At 40.5% G+C, this 18610-nt stretch overlaps 1 protein-coding gene across 3 annotated transcripts in view; it reads left to right on the forward strand.

Moving 5' to 3' along the window:
* WARS2 (tryptophanyl tRNA synthetase 2, mitochondrial) overlaps positions 1-11826 on the forward strand; it is a 99792-nt gene extending 87966 nt beyond the window's left edge. The window contains 2 exon segments of one of the 3 annotated variants that reach the window (NM_001034582.2): positions 3590-3708; positions 5869-6523. In NM_001034582.2, coding sequence (NP_001029754.1) covers positions 3590-3708; positions 5869-6317 — 568 coding nt within the window. In that variant the 3' untranslated portion in view covers positions 6318-6523. 3 annotated transcript variants of the gene reach the window in all.
* Positions 11827-18610: the final 6784 nt, after the last annotated feature.

The following is an 18610-nucleotide window of genomic DNA, read 5'->3' on the forward strand; positions in this document are numbered from 1 at the left end:
TCTAGGATTTTTTTTCCTTTTTTTTTTTTTTTTTGCCGCACCAGGCATGCGGGATCTTCTGTGATCAGGGATCAAACCCATGCCTGATGCACTGGGAATGTGGAGTCTTAACCACTGGACCACCAGGGAAGTCCCAGGTGTTTTTTTTTAATATAATTGAAACTTGCTGTGTTCCTTCAGTAAGTATACTCATTTTTGTTTGCTTACTTCTTTGTTCTTAATTCATTAACCTCTCCTTCTGTTTTAGGTTATTTCTTCTGTTCACGTGGTCCTGATGTCCTCCTGAGGAGGACCATATTCCAGGTCAGAGGATGGCCCTCCAGCCTGTCATTTGCGTGTCATGCTTCTCTCTTTCTCCTCTTGCTCTGAGTTCTTGGAGAGCTTCAGGTTTCTTTGCCAGATCACTGATACATCCTGTCCTTAGGATTCTGCTCCTACTGCTCCCAATTCTTCTGTTATCTGTTTGGTTTCCTTCATCATTTTACTTTCTCTTCATTGAATTGTTTTCTGTCACCACCTATGTTTGTTTTTCTTCTATTGTGATTTCTTGCTCATGTGTAATAACAGCTATGCCCTTCTGAATCCTATTGAGGTTACACAGCAGTTTTCTTTAAAAAAAAAAAACAACAACACACAGTTGTTTCTTGTAAAAGTTCATTTTCAAATGTTTGACCTTGCTCAGGCTCTGAAGGGTAAAGTTCCCTTTCCTTCGTTCCATGATATTTTTCATAGGCCTTGTATTGGGGTCTTTCACTTGTTTGTTTGATTGCCTGATTTCTTTCTCTTTTGGGGGGTGCTGAACTGGGTCTTTGTTGCTGCACAGGCTTTTCTCTAGTTGTGGGGAGCAGAGTCTAGTTCTCTAGTTGTGGTGTGCGGGCTTAGTTGCCCCTCAGCATGTGGGATCTGCCCCGATCAGGGATCGAACCCATGTCCCCTGCATTGGCAGGCAGATTCTTAACCACTGGGCCACCAGGGAAGTCCTCATAGATTCATTTTTATGTGTTGGGTTTTTAAAATCCATATCAGAACAAGAAAACTATATTCAAATAGTGTTTTGCCAGCAGACAAAAATCTGTGAAGGCCTCTGTGTCCGCCATCTGTCTACTAGGATGCTAGTTAAATTCCCTGCTCAGAATTCAGCAGGAGGGCAGAATCGTGTGCTGCACCCCAGCCCAGTTGCTTGTGTTGCTCAACTAGGTTAGTAGTGATGCCTTAGATAGATTTTCTCCTATTGCCTGCCTGGCTCCTTCATTCTCTGAGCAGATGTATTACACGAAAAAGAACAGTCACCAGGATGCCTGCTCCCAGGTTTCATTCTGCTTCTGTCTCTCACCTTCAGCACTTTACTTTTAATTCATTCACACAGAAGCCTGTTAGTTCGGTGCCATCTCATTTCTTTATTTTTGCTCTTGCTGCCCTTCCCTGTGGAGTCAGATCCAAAATAAATTTCCCTAAGACCAATGTCAAGGAGATCACCACCTATGTTTTCTTCTGGGAATTTTATGGTTCCAGGTCATACATTCAAGGTTTTAATCCATCTTGAGTTAATTTTTGAATATGATATAAGATACCAGTCCAGTTTGGTTCTTTTACATGTAGTTGTCCGTTTTCCCCAACACCATTTACTGAAGAGAGTGTTTTTTCTCGATTGTGTATTCTTGCCTCCTTTGTCATAGATTAGTTGACTGTACATGCACTTGCTTATTTCTGGACTCTGCTCTGCGTTGATCTGTGTGTCTGTTTTTGTGCCAGTACAATACTGTTTTGATTGCTGTAGCTTTGTAATATAGCTTTACATCAGGGATAAAGTACCTAGTCTTTATGCTAGTCAAAACTACCTTCACTTCCTCATACTCTAGACAGTTTTTTCAAATAAACCAGTAGCCTATGGAGAGTAATGCGCAAAAAAATTTTCCAGTTTTTCAGGGACCACTAACTAACCACGAGGCTAGTAGATTCTCTCTGTAACAAAGTACCATAGTTTTCTAGCAGTTTTTCTCTTCTGTGGCTGTTTTGAAAAGTTGTTATTTTTCCACTCATATGTACAATTGTCATTTAAATATTCAAGTGTACTCTAAGGCTGATGCTTCCACAGGCAGAATATTAAACGTCCTTGATCAAGAAACTACAACACTTTATTAGCTGTAAATGTCAACTCCCAGCCCAACACTACATACTTAAAATCACCTGTCTCCTTCCTTAGTAATATTTCAGTATGTTTTCCCCGTCAGGACTTCTCTATAATGGTTCATCTTTCTTTGTTTGATATACCTCCTTATGTTCCAACACAGCAAACTTTATATATGGGATTAAAATAATTATAAACAATGTCTTTATATGTTGATAATTTTCATCTTACCTCTTCTTTTTTTTTTTTTTTTTGGCTACACCATGAAACATGTAGGATCTTAGTTCCACCACCAGGTATCAAACCTGTACCTCCTGCATTGGAAGGGCAGAATTTTAACCACTGGACTTCCAGGGAAAGTCCCATCTTCATTTTTTAATAAAACAAAATATTACAGGGACTTCCCTGGTGGTCCAATGGTTGGGAATCTGTCCTCTCAATGCAGGGGGCCCGGGTTCGATCCCTGGTCAGCGAACTAGATCTCCCATGCCACACACAACCTAGAGTTCACATGTCACACTAAAAAAAAAAAAAAAAGATCCTGCATGCTGCAGCAAAGATCAAAGATCCCACATGCTGTAACTAAAACATGGTGCAATCAAATAAATTATTTCTTAAAAATAAATAAAAATAAAATATTGCAGATAAAATCAAGATCTCCTTTGTTCCTTTCCCCAGACCCTTTCTCTTTCCTTCTTTAGAAGCAGCTATGATCATGAATCTTTGGAGAAGCTTCTAGTATGTTTTTATATTTATATATGCATCTATAACCAATACGTAATATTGTCATATGTACTTTTAAGATAAATGTCAGTGTACTGTACATGTCTCCTGCGACTTGCTTTTTTCATTCAACATTGTTTTTGAGATCCGTCTACATTGTACTAATAGATTTTATTCAAGTTCCCTTAGCATGTTGATTGTTCTATGGTTGCAATTTACATAAAAACAGACAATATTCCAAAAAAAGACTTTGAGTCACTCCCTGTGTGACAGGGAGGAAAACTCTTGCCTGAAGAACTTTCTGCCATCTTTGATTTGAAGAGTGGAGTGGAGTGTCTTTCTAGTGTGAGTGCAAGCCCTGAAGTAAAAAGCATCTGGTCAAAGCTAGGATAATATGTGCTGACTGGGTGAGGGAAAGAGGAGTGGTTTAAAATACAATTATGCTTGGAGCACATGCTCTTTAGGATACCATTCCTCCCTCCCAGCAAGATCCTATCACGCTGGTGTTGAAGTCTGTATTCTTCAGATATGGAAGACATACAACTAGAGTAGACAAACATCTCCTTGGCATCTGTCTGATACACAGATAAAGACTTGGGTCTCAACATTCCCTCTGTAGCTGGTGAACATTTGTTGAACACCAACAGTGACATAGGCACAGGAAATGCAGCTGCTTGCAGTATCATTTCATTATAAGCAGGAGCCTTGCTGAGTTCTTCTGTCTGTCTTTTATTAAAGGTCCACACATGTTCCTGTTGGGGAGGATCAAGTCCAGCACATGGAGCTAGTTCAGGATCTAGCACAAAGTTTTAACAAGAAGTATGGGGAGTTCTTCCCAGTACCCAAGTCCATTCTGAGTAAGTAGCAAATATGAGATTGTCAAATCAGGTTGCATTTTGAAGAAGAGGATTGGATGATGGAATAAGAGATTTGGAACTTTCTTGGGACTATATTTGGCTTTGTCATGAACAGACTTCAAGATTTGTAATAAGAATCCCATCTTTTTCTGTAATGTAGGACTAGTAGGCCTCATTGGATTATTGAATAAAATAACCAAGAAAGTTTGAAAAGCATAAGAGAAACTAGAAACTACAAATAATCATTTTCATTATAAAATAGCATACATATATACACATGGGTATATGTGTGTGTGTGTCTGTGTGTGTGTGTGTACTCAGTCGTGTCTGATTATTTTGCAACCCCATGGATTACAGCCCACCAGGCTCTTCTGTCCATAGGATTTTCCAGGCAAGAATACTGCAGTGGGTTGTCATTTCCTTCTCCAGGGGATCTTCCCAACCCAGGGATTGAGCCTGTGTCTCTTGCATCTCCTACATTGGCAGGTAGATTCTTTACCGCTGGTACCACTTGGGAAGCCATATATATATATATGTATACATACACACACACACACACACACACACACACACCACACACACATACATATATATGTATTTCTAAACACATCTTATTTGGTAGAGAGGTATCTTTCCCTATCTTGTGGATGAGGAAACTGAGGTTTGGCAAGGCGGGCTTTGTGCCCAAGTCATGTTTCTAGCTGGTTGGGAAGCTGGACCCTACACCAAGCTCTTCTTGTTCCAAAGCCAGCTGACCTTGCCTTCTCTGTTCACAGTAGAACAAAAGTACTAAGAGTGAGAACCACTGGATCATAATCTAGATAAACCAAGAAGGTGCTGATGATCCTCGTACTTTGCCTTCTTATGCACAATGCACAACTGAGATGGAGTATACAGTTCTGCCTACTGAGTCCAAAACCTCACCTGTGGCTTGCAAGGCTATACTAGTCTGGAATCTTATCGAGGTATCAATATTTTGGTAGCAGTGTTAACTTATGGCAGGATCAGAGATGACTGAACCTAAACTCTGCCCCTCTTTATTAAGCTGACCGCATTTTAAAGAATATAACATGTGCCTAGGATCAATTTAGAAGCAGAAGGTGGATATAAATTCCTAAGGTATTCCAACAGTTCACACAAATATATTTAGGGCCCCCCATGCATTGAAATCAACCTTCTTTTAGCAATAAGGACTATTTTCATGCTTTGGTCAATTTTACTTTATCTATATAAACTTTATATGTTTCTGTAATAGCCATAAATTAGGCAATTATTAATAATACTGGTTTATAAAGCACAGCATAACATTTTTATTCTATCAGAGCAATAACGTCACTTCTCTCACTCTCGTGTGTGTGCGTGCATGTGTGTTTGTGTGTGTGTTGGTAATTACTTACCTAATTAATGGTAAAGAAATGGAAAGATGCCATAGGTTGTGAAAACTGGCATGGGGGTAGGAAGGGCAGGAGTTGTAGGCAGGGGGTGATTAGCCAATAGGGAAGAGCAGAGAGGAAAGAAACAGGATACTTTTTAAACTGTGCATGGCACAACGGTATAGCTGATACAAATTCACTTGTATAAAATTATATGTTTTTTATGTGTATATATACATTAAAAGATGCATGAAAATATGATCAAAATATCAACATTTTATTACATGCTGCTAAGTCACTTCAGTCGTGTCCGACTCTGTGCGACCCCATAGACGGCAGCCCACCAGGCTCTGCCGTCCCTGGGATTCTCCAGGCAAGAACACTGGAGTGGGGTGCCATTTCCTTCTCCAATGGATGAAAGTGAAAAGTGAAAGTGAAGTTGCTCAGTCGTGTCCGACTTCAGATACGATAAGCCGTATCATAGTGACCCCATGGACTGCAGCCTACCAGGCTCCTCCATCCATGGGATTTTCCAGGCAGGAGTACTGGAGTGGGGTGCCATTGCCTTCTCTGATTATAGTACACCTTTACTTTCATGCTTGCTCAAATTGCTTGAATTTTTTACAATGAATGTTTGTTATTTATTTAATCAGATAAAAATAATGAAGCTATTTGATGTTCTCACTGCTTTTTAAGATGTAGACACTGACATTCCTATTGGTGTTTTGTTATTTTGTTTACATCTTTTTTTTTTTCCCCTGGGATGTGTGTTGGTGTTTCTACCTAGCATCAATGAAGAAGGTGAAGTCCCTGCGTGATCCCTCTGCCAAAATGTCGAAATCAGACCCCGATAAACTGGCCACTGTCAGAATAACCGACAGCCCAGAGGAGATAGTGCAGAAGTTCCGCAAGGCTATGACAGACTTCACCTCGGAGGTCACCTACGAGCCCGCCAGCCGAGGAGGCGTGTCCAACCTGGTGGCCATTCACGCAGCGGTGGCCGGGCTCCCCGTGGAGGAGGTGGTCCGCCGCAGCGCTGGGATGGACACTGCTCGCTACAAGCTGGTGGTGGCAGATGCTGTGATTGAGAAATTTGCTCCAATTAAGAGTGAGATTGAAAAACTGAAGATGAACAAGGACCACTTAGAGAAAGTTTTGCAAGTTGGGTCGGCAAGAGCCAAAGAATTAGCATATCCCGTGTGCCAGGAGGTGAAGAAATTGGTGGGCTTTCTATAAGAAGTTTCAGTGAGTCACAAAAAGACTTTTCTATCTTGTGGTCTGTGCACTCCGATAAAGGCAGCTTTTCTCATAAGCAAACAATTAGAGTTTAGCAACACATAATTTGGTACATCTGATCATTGGTTTCATTTGATGAATAATGATTTGTAGGTTTCAAATAAAGCAGTGTTCCGAAACCCAAATTCTCTAGCAAAAAAAAAAAAGAAATAAAATAACACCCAGAAGGCATAACTATCTGAATCCTCAATTATTTGATGCATGCTCATTGGCCTTAATTTATTGACACAAATATGATTGAGGTAAGTAGTAGTTAATTTGGCCAATGGGTGTTTCATTTTTTGTCTCTCTGGAGTCCTTACCATCACAGGTGCTCCCTATATCTATCCCAACCTTTTTAAAAAGTAATATGTAGAAGTCTTAGACTTATAATCCTTGGGATGCCATTTGGACCAATTTGTGTTCAGATCTCATATCAGAGCTCATAAAAATAAGTCATTTGTCACTGAGATGATCCCTGCTTTATTGTATTTAATCTGCTTATTTCCCAAGAGACCACACTGATTTTTCTAGAAAGCATTATTATTATGTTTTTTATTCAGAGATACATGATATAACCTTCTGAGAAGGTTGAATTATTTCAACCTGATTTATTTATTGTACTAAAGCCCAGGTCCATGGATTATGTTCTTGATATGTATTTCCTTGCATTTGTCCCTCAATTTAATGTCATCAACCCATCATGAAATCGATAGGAGAGGAATTGCCATTTTATATCTGAGGAACATGAGGCTCAGAGAGTACTGTTAGCTTGTACAGTATCTCTCCATAAGTAAGAAGCAAATCCAAGATCAAAACCTTTACTCCTTATTCCTAAATAGTGCTTTTTTCATGAACACATAGAGAGCATGTTTGAAACCCCAGCATGTTTGAGACCCCAAGCATTCTTATTTTGAAGATGAGTACAGATTGAACTGAACTGAACTGAACTAGAAATATAGGACTTCCCAGGTGGCTCAGTGGTAAAGAACCCTCTTGTCTAGGAAATCCCATGGAAAAAGGAACATAGTGGGCTACAGTCCTTGGGGTCAAAAAAGAGCTGGACACAACTTAGTGAATAAACAACAACTGGAAATACAGACCTGAACTACTGATACTGTTTATATCAGCAAATCAACTAATAGCTGCTAGATTTAAATCTGGATTCAGCCAAACTTGATCACATTTGCTGCTCAGAATCCCCAAAGCGGGTCCCAAGTTTTGTCTCCTTATGCTTACCTCAGAAATACCTCAAAGTATATTCTGCCTGACTACAAGAGCAGTTGGCCTGAGAATTCCCTGGCAGTCCAGTGGTTGACTCCAAGCTTTTACTGCAGGGGTCACAGTTTCGATCCCTGGTTGGGGAACTAAGATCCCACGTGCTATGTGGCACAACCGAAAAAAAAGTAGTTGGCCTGATGAGTTGGATTTTCCCATTAAGTGGAAGCTTCTCATCTCACATCTGCTTCAGTCTAAGTAGTAGCAAGTCTCTCTAAAACCTAGCTTGTCTGCACTTCCTTTTCCCACATCTGAAAATGGAAATGATAATTGTGATTCACCACACCAGGGCCTGATTGATTTTGTAACAGAAATTGATTGTAAGTTTTTTGTCAGTGAGTACCATGATCACCATTTACACATGAGAAATGAGCATGCTGGGCAAAGAATCTTTACTCGCGTTTCTTAAAGAGAAGGAAATAGAGTGGTCTTTTTATCAGAGTAGATATTAATACACCTAACACTGCCTCCCAGAATCCGAATTAAAAGATCCTTTTTGCATCTTTACTTGAAAAGGGGTGTCTAGAGTCTTACAGCCTCCTGGCATATTTATCCAAGGCTCTTTTTTTTTTTTTTTTTGCCTTTAAAAGAAATCCTAGTATGAATCCTGAAAAATGACTAAATTAAAGGTGGATCTTTCAAACTGTCTGTGTTTTTTTTGTTTTTTTTTTTAACCACCTTAACACATCTTTTATCCAAAGAACTAAAGGCACCATGGAAAGAATCTCAGAGGAGAAAAACTAGAAGACTTGTGATAATTTCTAAGGAGCAAATCCCTGTGCAGATGAGGTTGGGCTCGGGAGAATCCTGTTGTTATTCTTTGAAAGTGACCTGAGGACTCATCACATCTAATAGCCAAGTCCATAATGATTGAGAGAGGTGACCCCTTGATTTCAGTAAGTTGATAAAGGAGCCAAGGCTAGAACCTGGATTTATTTTCACATCCCTTCCACTTAGCACTTACAGGCCTCCACATAATCTTTTTATCAAGATGAAAAATTAGAGCGAAATCCAACTTGTGGCTTCTCTCAGAAGGTGATTTTAATTGTTTTCCTGTATGTTTTGTGGAGAGTTGAAATGATGAAAAATATTTAGATGATGGTGATAATGTTCAGGTAACTTAGTGCTCTGTAGCTCTGCCCCCTGCCAAGCCCTACTTCCAATCCATGTTGAGGGACTGTCATTCAGAATACAGTGGATGTATCTTGCCTTTTGTAGGTTCCTGGTAAACATCTATCCAAATAATGTCAGAACATGGGCTAGAGAGTCTTAATGAAGTATGGATATTTTTTTCAGAAACCTTCTTGATGCAGACCATAAAAGTGCTAATCATAAAACAAGAACTAATACTTGAGTCCTCACTCTGTATCAGGCACTCAACATCTTAGAACAGTATGTTTCCAAATGTGGTCCCTGACTCAGCAACATGAGCATCACCTGGGAACCCATTGATTCTCTGGCTCTACCCCAGATCTACTGAAGCAAAACTTTGAAGATGACCCCAGCAATCCCTTTTAACAGCCTTCTAGGGAATTCTGATGTATGCTAGAATTAACTACTTTTATATGAATTCTCTCATTTAGCTCTCATAAACCAATAAAATGAAACTGTTGTCAGTCTCATATTATTAAGGATGCAACCAAGGCATAGGAGGTTGAGTAATTTGCCTAAGAGAGTCCAGCTTCCAAGGGTTGAGTCAGGTCATCTGATCCAGGGTGCTGCTAGGCCACAGTGGATCCTGCACAATGTCTTCTGGTGTGTTTGGGGTCATGTTCTGAGGCTGAACTGTCCAATATGATATATATGTCCATCTAAATTTAAATTAATTAAAACTAATAAATAAAAAATTCATTTCCTCTGCAGCACTTTCAAGGGCCCAACAGCCTCAGTGACTAGTGACTAGCATCTTGGACAGTACAGATGAGAGTATCTCAGTCATCACAGGAATGTCTCTTGGACACTGCTGCTTTAAGGCTTCAGCTTACTGATTTTGTTTGTAATAGTTGACGTCAAGCACCTACAGTTGAGGACTCTCCCTGGAGAATTCTTCAACTGGAGAATTCATGCAGATAGCAAAGCGATTAGGTGAGAATGACAGGCCTGATAGTTTCCCAAACTTCAGTTCGGTCACTCAGTCGTGTCTGGCTCTGGGACCCCATGGACTGCAGCATGCTAGGCTTCCCTCTCCATCACCAACTCCTGGAGCTAGTTCAAACTCATGTCCATCGAGTCGGTGATGCCATCCAACCATTGTCTTGTCATTCCTTTCTCTTCCTGACTTCAGTCTTTCCCAGAAGATACAGATACAACTTAGTATTTATAGTTTCTTAGATAGTAAGAATACATACGTACTTGCTATCTGCTGGGTACTTTGTGTGTTTATATGAAATAGCTCATTTACTGTTTATGTCATAAGACAGAAACTATTAGTGCTACTTTTTCAAATAAGTAAAGAAAGATTCAGTAACTTGGCTAGACTTGTACATTTGCCATTAGTCTGTAGTTTCTTCTAGTTGGGAACCCAGTGGAACCTCTTAACTCTAAATGTGCCCAAGGAAGTGGCATGCCCCTTCTTGACTACTCTGGATTCTGTTTGTCTCCTGCATGTCCCATTATCTTAGTCTTCACATCTCCTTCCCTGCTTCCTTTCTTCCTTAAGTGCTCTTATAATAATTCCCTTAAAGGTCTTAGTTTGTGCATGCAGGGTGTTCCTTAGGCTGATTTCTCCCCACCTTCATTTCCTGCAGCCCACTCTGTCCAGCACCGTGTGCCTATGTTACTAGGTAAAGGGATTGTACTGTGGGGCAGCACTTGGTCTCTTTAACATGATGACTCTGTGTCTGTTCTCATCGACTATGTGTTCTCCCTGTGTGACGAATGTTCTCTTTTCACTCTGTCAACTGGGGGGGACTTTGGAAATTTTTTTGGCTGGGAAGAGTCAACTTTTCCCTGTAATTGAGCTGAAAACAGATTGCCTATTGCTAGCATGTAACAAACACCCCCATAGACAGTCAACCTGGAGGCTTTACTGTTAATCATTTAAGCCCTCATATGTTAACTTTCAACAGTTCTGCTATATTGGCCAGGCTGGGATTATCTTATTTCTCCAGGAAGGAAACTGGCTCAGAGCATTAGTGACTTATCCTCGGATATGAGATTCAACATTATGACAAAAGTTTATGTAGGGCCTGCTTTGTGAAAGGCACAGGGGAAATGCAATGTGCCTATAATGTAGAGGAAGACACACAGATATCGGGCTCAGTCTCAGTCGTGTCTGACTCTTTGCCACCCTATGACTGTAGCCCACCAAACTCCTCTGTCCATGGGATTTTCCAGGCAAGAATACTGGAGTGGGTTGCCATTTCCTCCTCCAGGGGATCTTCCCAACCCAGGGATTGAACCTGCATCTCCTGCATTGCAGGAAGATTTTTTTTTTTTTTTACCACTGAGCCCACACACAGAGATACTAACTAGCAAATATTGGATGAGCATAGAAATGAACAATTACCAAGATGTTTAGGGGAGAAATAAGACAGATATAGGATAAGAGAAAGGACTTTCATATCTCAACTAGGAAATGACCCAGAAAGATGAAATTTGCATTTAGGGAAAAGCAACGCTATACAGTATATAAACAAAACGAGAATGCAAATATTAGATTGAACCATAGGAAACTGTCACTATTGGATTACTTTTACCAACAAAACTGGCAGTAAGTTGCATGTGGATCTGCCCACTGTGTCCAATGAACAAGCAGTTTGTGGAGTGCCTGTTTTTCAGGCCCTATCTGCTTAGAATAGGCCAAGAATTAGAAATGAGACACAATCCCTACCCTCAGAGTCCCCGTTTCCTCTGTGGAGATGAGCATGGAAAGCCAGTGAGAGGCAGACAAGCAACTAGAACCAAAGTCTTCTGAGTCTTGTATATCTTCAGGGTATATCAACTAAGGCATTATTTGAAATATGGCTTCTAAGTGTTGTACTCAGTGGCTCTCAGACAGAATATTTAGTATTTGATATTTAACCATGTTGGCTCTATGGAATGCAAAGTAGTTCTTTGAAATATTCCCTTTCCAGTCCTGCCCACATACACTGTAAAACAGGCTGATGGTCATCATTTTCTAGAAGTGTTTCCAAAAAGCAGATGATGTGACTTTATAGGACTCTATTTAGAATAAAGTGATCTGATTTTACATAGTCACTGTCTTACTCATCATATCCAACTTAATCCCTTTTTCCAATAAGATTTTGAAGTACAGACTCCTCCTGGGAAGAAAGCCATGTCCCCGGTCCTATCTGTGAATACAGGATGAAGATGCGCGTGGGCCTGGCATTTACAACCACATCCCACACTAGCCTGGCCCCCGAGGAAGCTCATTGAGAGCAACTGTCAGTTCAAATAGTTTGTCCAGAGAGTTTCCTGAGTTTGCAGCAGCCTCTACCCCAAAAGGAGGTCTGGTGATCTTTTTTTTTTTTTTTAACTCTGTGGCTTGTCCAGACGTGACATGGGAGCCAGACCTGGGGATAGAAGTGTTCCCACCATGAACCAGGCAGAAGGGTTATTCTTACATTGGAAGGGGAGGTGAGTACTGATGGGAATTCAAAGCCACAAACTGCTTTCTGATGGATTTCTCTCCTGGGATTAATTAATAGTGGAATTGCTGAGGTTGGTGGTTGCTCAGTCAACAACTATTATATTACTTTGTTCTTAGGCCTGCCTTTTTTACTCACTACTTTCTAATCATCTTTAAAACTCCTGCAAGCTAAGTACGAAGAATTCCGTGGTAACTTGTTTGCACCACATCATACAGAAGGGGCATGTGCTTTCACTCTTGGGCATCTCCTCCCCACTGCCCGTATCTAAATGGATGCCCAGTCTAGCTACTGCTGTCATTTCTCTTATCTATTGCATCTACTATTCTCTAGAGAAACAAATAAGCAAAACATGAGACCTCCTGAGACCTTTCAACTTTGGCAGTCTTCTAGCTCTCCCATCCCTGCTGTTTCAAGATCTTCCCTGATGCCTGTGTATGTTTCATCTCTCTCAAGTCGCCCTTGATGTCTTATATTATGATAGCCAATGTAAGCGTCTTCTGCCAGTTCCTGGGCAACTGTGTATTCCTCCTTATTTCCTTCCCACTGTTCTACAATAACTACCATTGTGTACATCACTCCTACCCATTCTCTGCCCCACTGTCCTTTCTGCACCAGCCACTATCATGACTTCAATGCCATTATCACACCTTCTACAACTTCATATTCATCAAGCCACCTGTTCTTCCATATTCTTCCTTTTGTTTTTTTCTTCTTTTTTTTTTCATTTTTTAAATTAATTTAACTGGAGAATGATTACTTTACAATATTGTGATGGTTTTGCCATACATCAACATGAATCAGCCATAGAGGAATTGGGGAAAGAACCTTTCAATGTCCTTTTGAGGTACTGGCATATTGACTCGTCAAGGTAAATGAAAGAGTTGTTACCTTTCAATCCATCTTAATTCCAAAGTAAAAACCTCTGTATTAAGTATAAATGTTTCTCCACCCCACCCTATCCCTCCTCTCCTCCCAGAAAATATGTGCAGATACATAAAAAACTCTCATTGTATTTCAGATTTTTGTCCCTTTATACATAGGTTTGCCGTAAAGTTGTGGCAGAGACTGCTAACTATGCCCCAGTATCCAGCCTGTCGTTCTTCCCTTTTGGAATGGAACTCTCACCCTTCATTTTAGCAGAGCACATAGTCACAGGTAGGAACTACATTTCCCAGCCCACCCTGCAGCAAGGTATAAATTTATTCCAGCCAATGGGATAGAGCAAAGGTGTTATGTGCAATTTCCATTTTTTCAAAAGTCTTTATTGGCTTTGTTACAATATTGCTTCTGTTTTATGTTCTGATTTTTTGACTAGGAGAAGTATGTGATCGTAACTCCCTAAACAGGTTTCAAACCTGCACCCCCTGCATTGGAAGGTGAAGTCTCAACCACTGGACCACCAGGGAAGTCCCATGTGAAATTTCCAATTCACATCTTTTTAAACAGAAATTACTTCCTCCTCCCACTTCCTGGAACTGCATGTTGGACCCATTGATGAAAGCCACAAGAGAAAGATGGGGAGGGTCAACCCCCATCTTGGGTCCCTGGACTTGGCAAGAAGCACTGCCTTTCTATCCTGGATTGCCCATGTACCTTGGGACTGTTATGTGAGAAATAAACTTTTATCATATTTAAGCCACTTTAACTTGAGGTCTCTCTGTAACAGTACCTTAGCTATTACCCCAATACCTTACTGGCCTCTTTGTCCAATGTCTTCCTGCAATTGGATTATTACAATTCAACCAACATTTTACATGAGCCTTCTATGTGGTAAGGTGGTGGTTTTCAAAGTATGGCTCCCAGACCAGCAGCATCATCCTTACCTGGGAACTTGTTAGATGTGCAAACCCACAGACTGCTTTCCAGACTTGCTGAATGAGAAACTCTGGGGGTGGGACTCAGCAATTGGTCTTAACAAGCCCTCCAGCTGATCTGGATGCACATTAATGTTTGAGAATCACATACTGGGCAGATAAAAAAGGAATAAAACCCAGCCTCAGTTGAGGAGTTTACAATGAAGTAAAAGGCGTGCAAATAGATAACCAATCACAAAAATGTAATTATTGTCTTGACTTTTATTTCCTGTCTACTCACCTTTTTCATCAGATTAACTCAAAATAATTTAATTTAGACTATTTTTCTTTATATATATGATTATTTATAGACAGCCTAAAGATTTAGGTCATTTGGGTCTATGCTAAAAAGGGAAAATAAATGAAGTTACTTTTGTAGGTCAGCACAAATTTGGTTATCAACATTAGAACCAATGAAAGTCTCCTGAAGCCAAGAGAGACAAATAAGAAAAGGGAGTTATTTTATACTGTGGGTAGTAAAATTACAGTACTTATTACCCTATAAAGGGTTATATGGCCTAGAAATAAAAAGTTGAGTGTGGATTAAATTTATGAGTGAGAAAGTCATAAAATTACATTAAGCACAAGTTAGGAATGTTTAAATTATTTCTGAAAGTATCTGACGTCAAGATCATAAACGGAAACTACAGTCTTTGCTGTCACCACGCCTATCATCATATCATCAGTGTCCCAAACTCTATGCTAGATCAGACTAGGCCAGTGTGGGATTGGTGGTGGGATGGAAAGGCAGATGACTGAGAGTAAGGACTCCTGTGCTTAGTGTCTTTTGTATAAAACCCATACACTCTTCAGATCTGATGGATGATAAAAGTAAAAGAAATAAGGGAGACAATGGATGCAGTTCATGAAAGCATGTGTTATGATTTCAGATTAAAGCCACTTTATTATTCATATTAACAGGGGACAATGCAGATAACTGAAACCTGTAGATAATCCAAAAGCTAAATAAAATATTATTACCACTATACACAGCAAGCTGATTTTACATTTTTAGTGCCAGAGCTAAACACTCTGGATAATGCCATAATATGGGAGAAGCATTAGCATGCCCTCGAACTGGCCAATCTTGAGACTCAGGAAGTTTAGACTTTTTACGATAATGAAGAGGTGGCCGTTAGTGTTGCCCAGCTTCCCCAAAGTCATGTGAATCTTTAGAAGAAAGGGTTTGATTCCACCACCTTGTATTAGGAACACAACATCATTTGCTACTAGAGATTATTTTAGCCCTGGCTTATACACTTCCAAAATCTTGCAGGGTCTTTGAACTACCATCCAGTTTGGTAAAATACAACCACTTTATTTCCTTCATTTCCTGCTTTTTTGCTTTAAGGATATTTCATCCATCTTCTTCTCCCAAATCCTGTCAGTCAGGATTTCTATTCCAAATAATCTGGAGTCACAAGCATTCAACAGTCTGAAGGCAAGTGAGCCTTTTATTGCATTTTTATTGAGAGTAAATTGAACTATGTGGGCAGGCTAGAGAGGGGCTCCTCTGTGAGGCTCCAATATGCCGCACCGGTGCACCCCAGCAAGGAATCATGTTACAAGAATGACATCACAGCCATCTGCTTATATTGGCTGACCAGACCCATCAGACCCCTGTGCACTGCCAGGCAGGTTAACTCCTTCTTCATCCACAAGAGAGTTTATGTGAGCCCAGAAGTCTCTTAATTCTTGTGGATTTCTAATATTTTCCTAATTTAACATATGAAGAAGTGTTTGGTAAACTATAACCATAGTTCATCTTCACAAACCTGTATCAAGCATAAGGATTGTTATCCTCATTTTATAGATAAGTTTTCCCTGTGTCCTTCAGCACCAACTAATCTATTTATTGCACTTAAAGTTTGTGCCATAAATTACTATTATTTTTCCTCTTATATATACTTGTTTGTAACTGTTTTGAGCACATACCATTGCAAATATATATATATATTTTTTTATTATTGATCTTGTAAACTACTCATAGTCTGGGGCACAATACTGGGTACAGAGTAAGTGCTAAATAAATGCTTATTGCCTGAAAACAGCCCTGAGAAGACAGAGAGGGTTTAGGAGCTGCCAAGTTTAATGACTCCAAACTATGTAAACTCATTAACTAATTAAAAAATTTTTTCACTACTTACTATGTGCCAGGCAGTGCTAGACACTGAGGGTACAGTGGTGAACAAAATTGACAAAAATCCCTGCCCTCTTTGAACTGAAATTGTAGCAGAGACAGACAATGAACCAACAAGGAAAGAAAATGGTGAGTCATAATGTGGTGAGTGCTATGTAGAGATATAAAGAAAATGGGGGTGGAATGTGTTATGGATTGAATTGTGTCTATTCCTCAACCCCCTAAAATTCATAGGTTGAGGCCCTAGCCCCCAGAACCTTAGAAGTGATCTTATTGGGAGACAGGGCCTTTAAAGAAGAAATTAAGGTAAAATGAGGTCATTAGAGTCCTAATCCAATCTAACTGATATCTTTATAGGAAAAGGAGATTAGGACATTAGAAAGATATCAGGAATGCTCATGCACAGAGAAAAGACCACATGGGGACTGTATAGAGGAAGGTGGCCATCTGCAGGACATGGAGAAGTCAAACCTTCTTCAGAAGAAATCAAACCTGAACCTGCCAACACCTTGATCTTAGACTTCCAGCCTCCACACTATGAGAAAACAAATTTCCATTGTTTAGCAGTCTGTGGTATTTTGTTAGGGCTGCTGCTGCTAAGTCACTTCAGTCGTGTCCGACTCTGTGCGACCCCATAGACGGCAGCCCACCAGGCTCCACAGTCCCTGGGATTCTCCAGGCAAGAACACTGGAATGGGTTGCCATTTCCTTCTCCAATGCATGAAAGTGAAAAGGGAAAGTGAAGTTGCTCAGTCGTGTCCGACTCTTAGCGACCCCATGGACTGCAGCCCACCAGGCTCCTCCATCCATGGGATTTTCCAGGCAAGAGTACTGGAGTAGGGTGCCATTGCCTTCTCCGTGTTAGGGCAGCCTTAGCAAACTAATACAGAGCACTTCTTTTAAATAGGGTTATAAAGGATGATTTTGCTGGAGTTAAATTTAGTCAGAACACTGAATGAGGTGAAGAAGACAGTGATGTAACATATGGGGAAGACCAGTGCAGAAAGAGGGACCATCAAACTCAAAAGCCTTGATGCAGGAGGCTGCTTGACTTGTTAAAGGATACCAAGGGGACCAGCGTGGCCAGAGTCAAGTTAATGAGAGGGAGAGGGGTTGATGAGACGGTAACTGGAGCACGGTCAAGGCCTCATAGGACATTTAAGGATCATGGCTTTTACCTTAGGGTAATAGCATTGGGACGGAGAAGGCAATGGCACCCCACTTAGTACTCTTGCCTGGAAAATCCCATGGACGGAGGAGCCTGGTAGGCTGCAGTCCATGGAGTCCCAAAGAGTTGGACACGACTGAGCGACTTCACTTTCACTTTTCACTTTCGTGGGTTGGAGAAGGCAATGGCAACCCACTCCGGTGTTCTTGCCTGGAGAATCCCAGGGACGGTGGAGCCTGGTGGGCTGCCGTCTATGGGGTCGCACAGAGTTGGACACGACTGAAGCGACTTAGCAGCAATAGAATTGGAAGCCACTGCAGGTTTAACTTACAAAGGTTTCACTCAGGCTATTATGTTAGAAAATAGACTATAGGGGTCAGAGATGGAAGTGGGGAGACCAGTTAGGAAAGTATTTTAATCATCCCTATAAGAAGGAAGGCTTGGAGAACGGTAATAGTGATGGAAGTTGTAAGACGTGGTCAAATTGGTGATATTTGTGAAAGCAGAGGTAACAGAATTTGCTGACAGTTTAGTTGTGATATTTGAGAGAGGAAAAAGTCAAGGATAACTTTAAGAGTTTTGACCTAAGAAGTTAGAAGGATGGAGTCCTTGGTTACTGAGATGGGACAGACTGTAGAAGGAGCAAATTTAGAAAGATCAGGAATTTCATTTTGGACATGTGGAGATGTTTAGTGAGCAGTTAGATATTTAAAACTAGAGGTCAGAGAGAGGTGCAGGCAAGGGATATTATTTGGGAGTCATCAATATAGAGATAGCATTTAAAGCCAAGAGTCTTGATGAAGTCTCTAAATGAGTAATCATGGACAGAGAAAAGAGGAGGACTAAGGATTGACCTTGTTTCAAGGTACAAGGAAATAAGAAAATAAGCAGCAACAGGACTGATAAAGACAAGTATGATAGAAGGAAAATCAGGAGGGAGTGTTGCCTTGGAAGACACGTGAAAAAGATGTTTTCTGGAAAAGGACTAATCTGTGTCAAGTAAGGTGTTGTTTTTCAGTCGCTAAGTAGTATCCAACTCTTTTTGACCCCATGGAGTGCAGCACACCAGGTTTCCCTGTCCTTCAGTATCTCTTGGAGTTTCCTCAAGTAAGGTAAGGACTGAAAAAAAGACCACTGGGGGCTTTAACAATTTGGGACTCCTTGATGACCTTGATCAAAGCAGTTTGTGTGGATGGTGAGGTCAAAAGTTTAATAGATTT

The sequence above is a fragment of the Bos taurus genome, chromosome 3 (assembly GCF_002263795.3).
Source record: "Bos taurus isolate L1 Dominette 01449 registration number 42190680 breed Hereford chromosome 3, ARS-UCD2.0, whole genome shotgun sequence".
NCBI classification, from domain to species: domain Eukaryota; kingdom Metazoa; phylum Chordata; class Mammalia; order Artiodactyla; family Bovidae; genus Bos; species Bos taurus.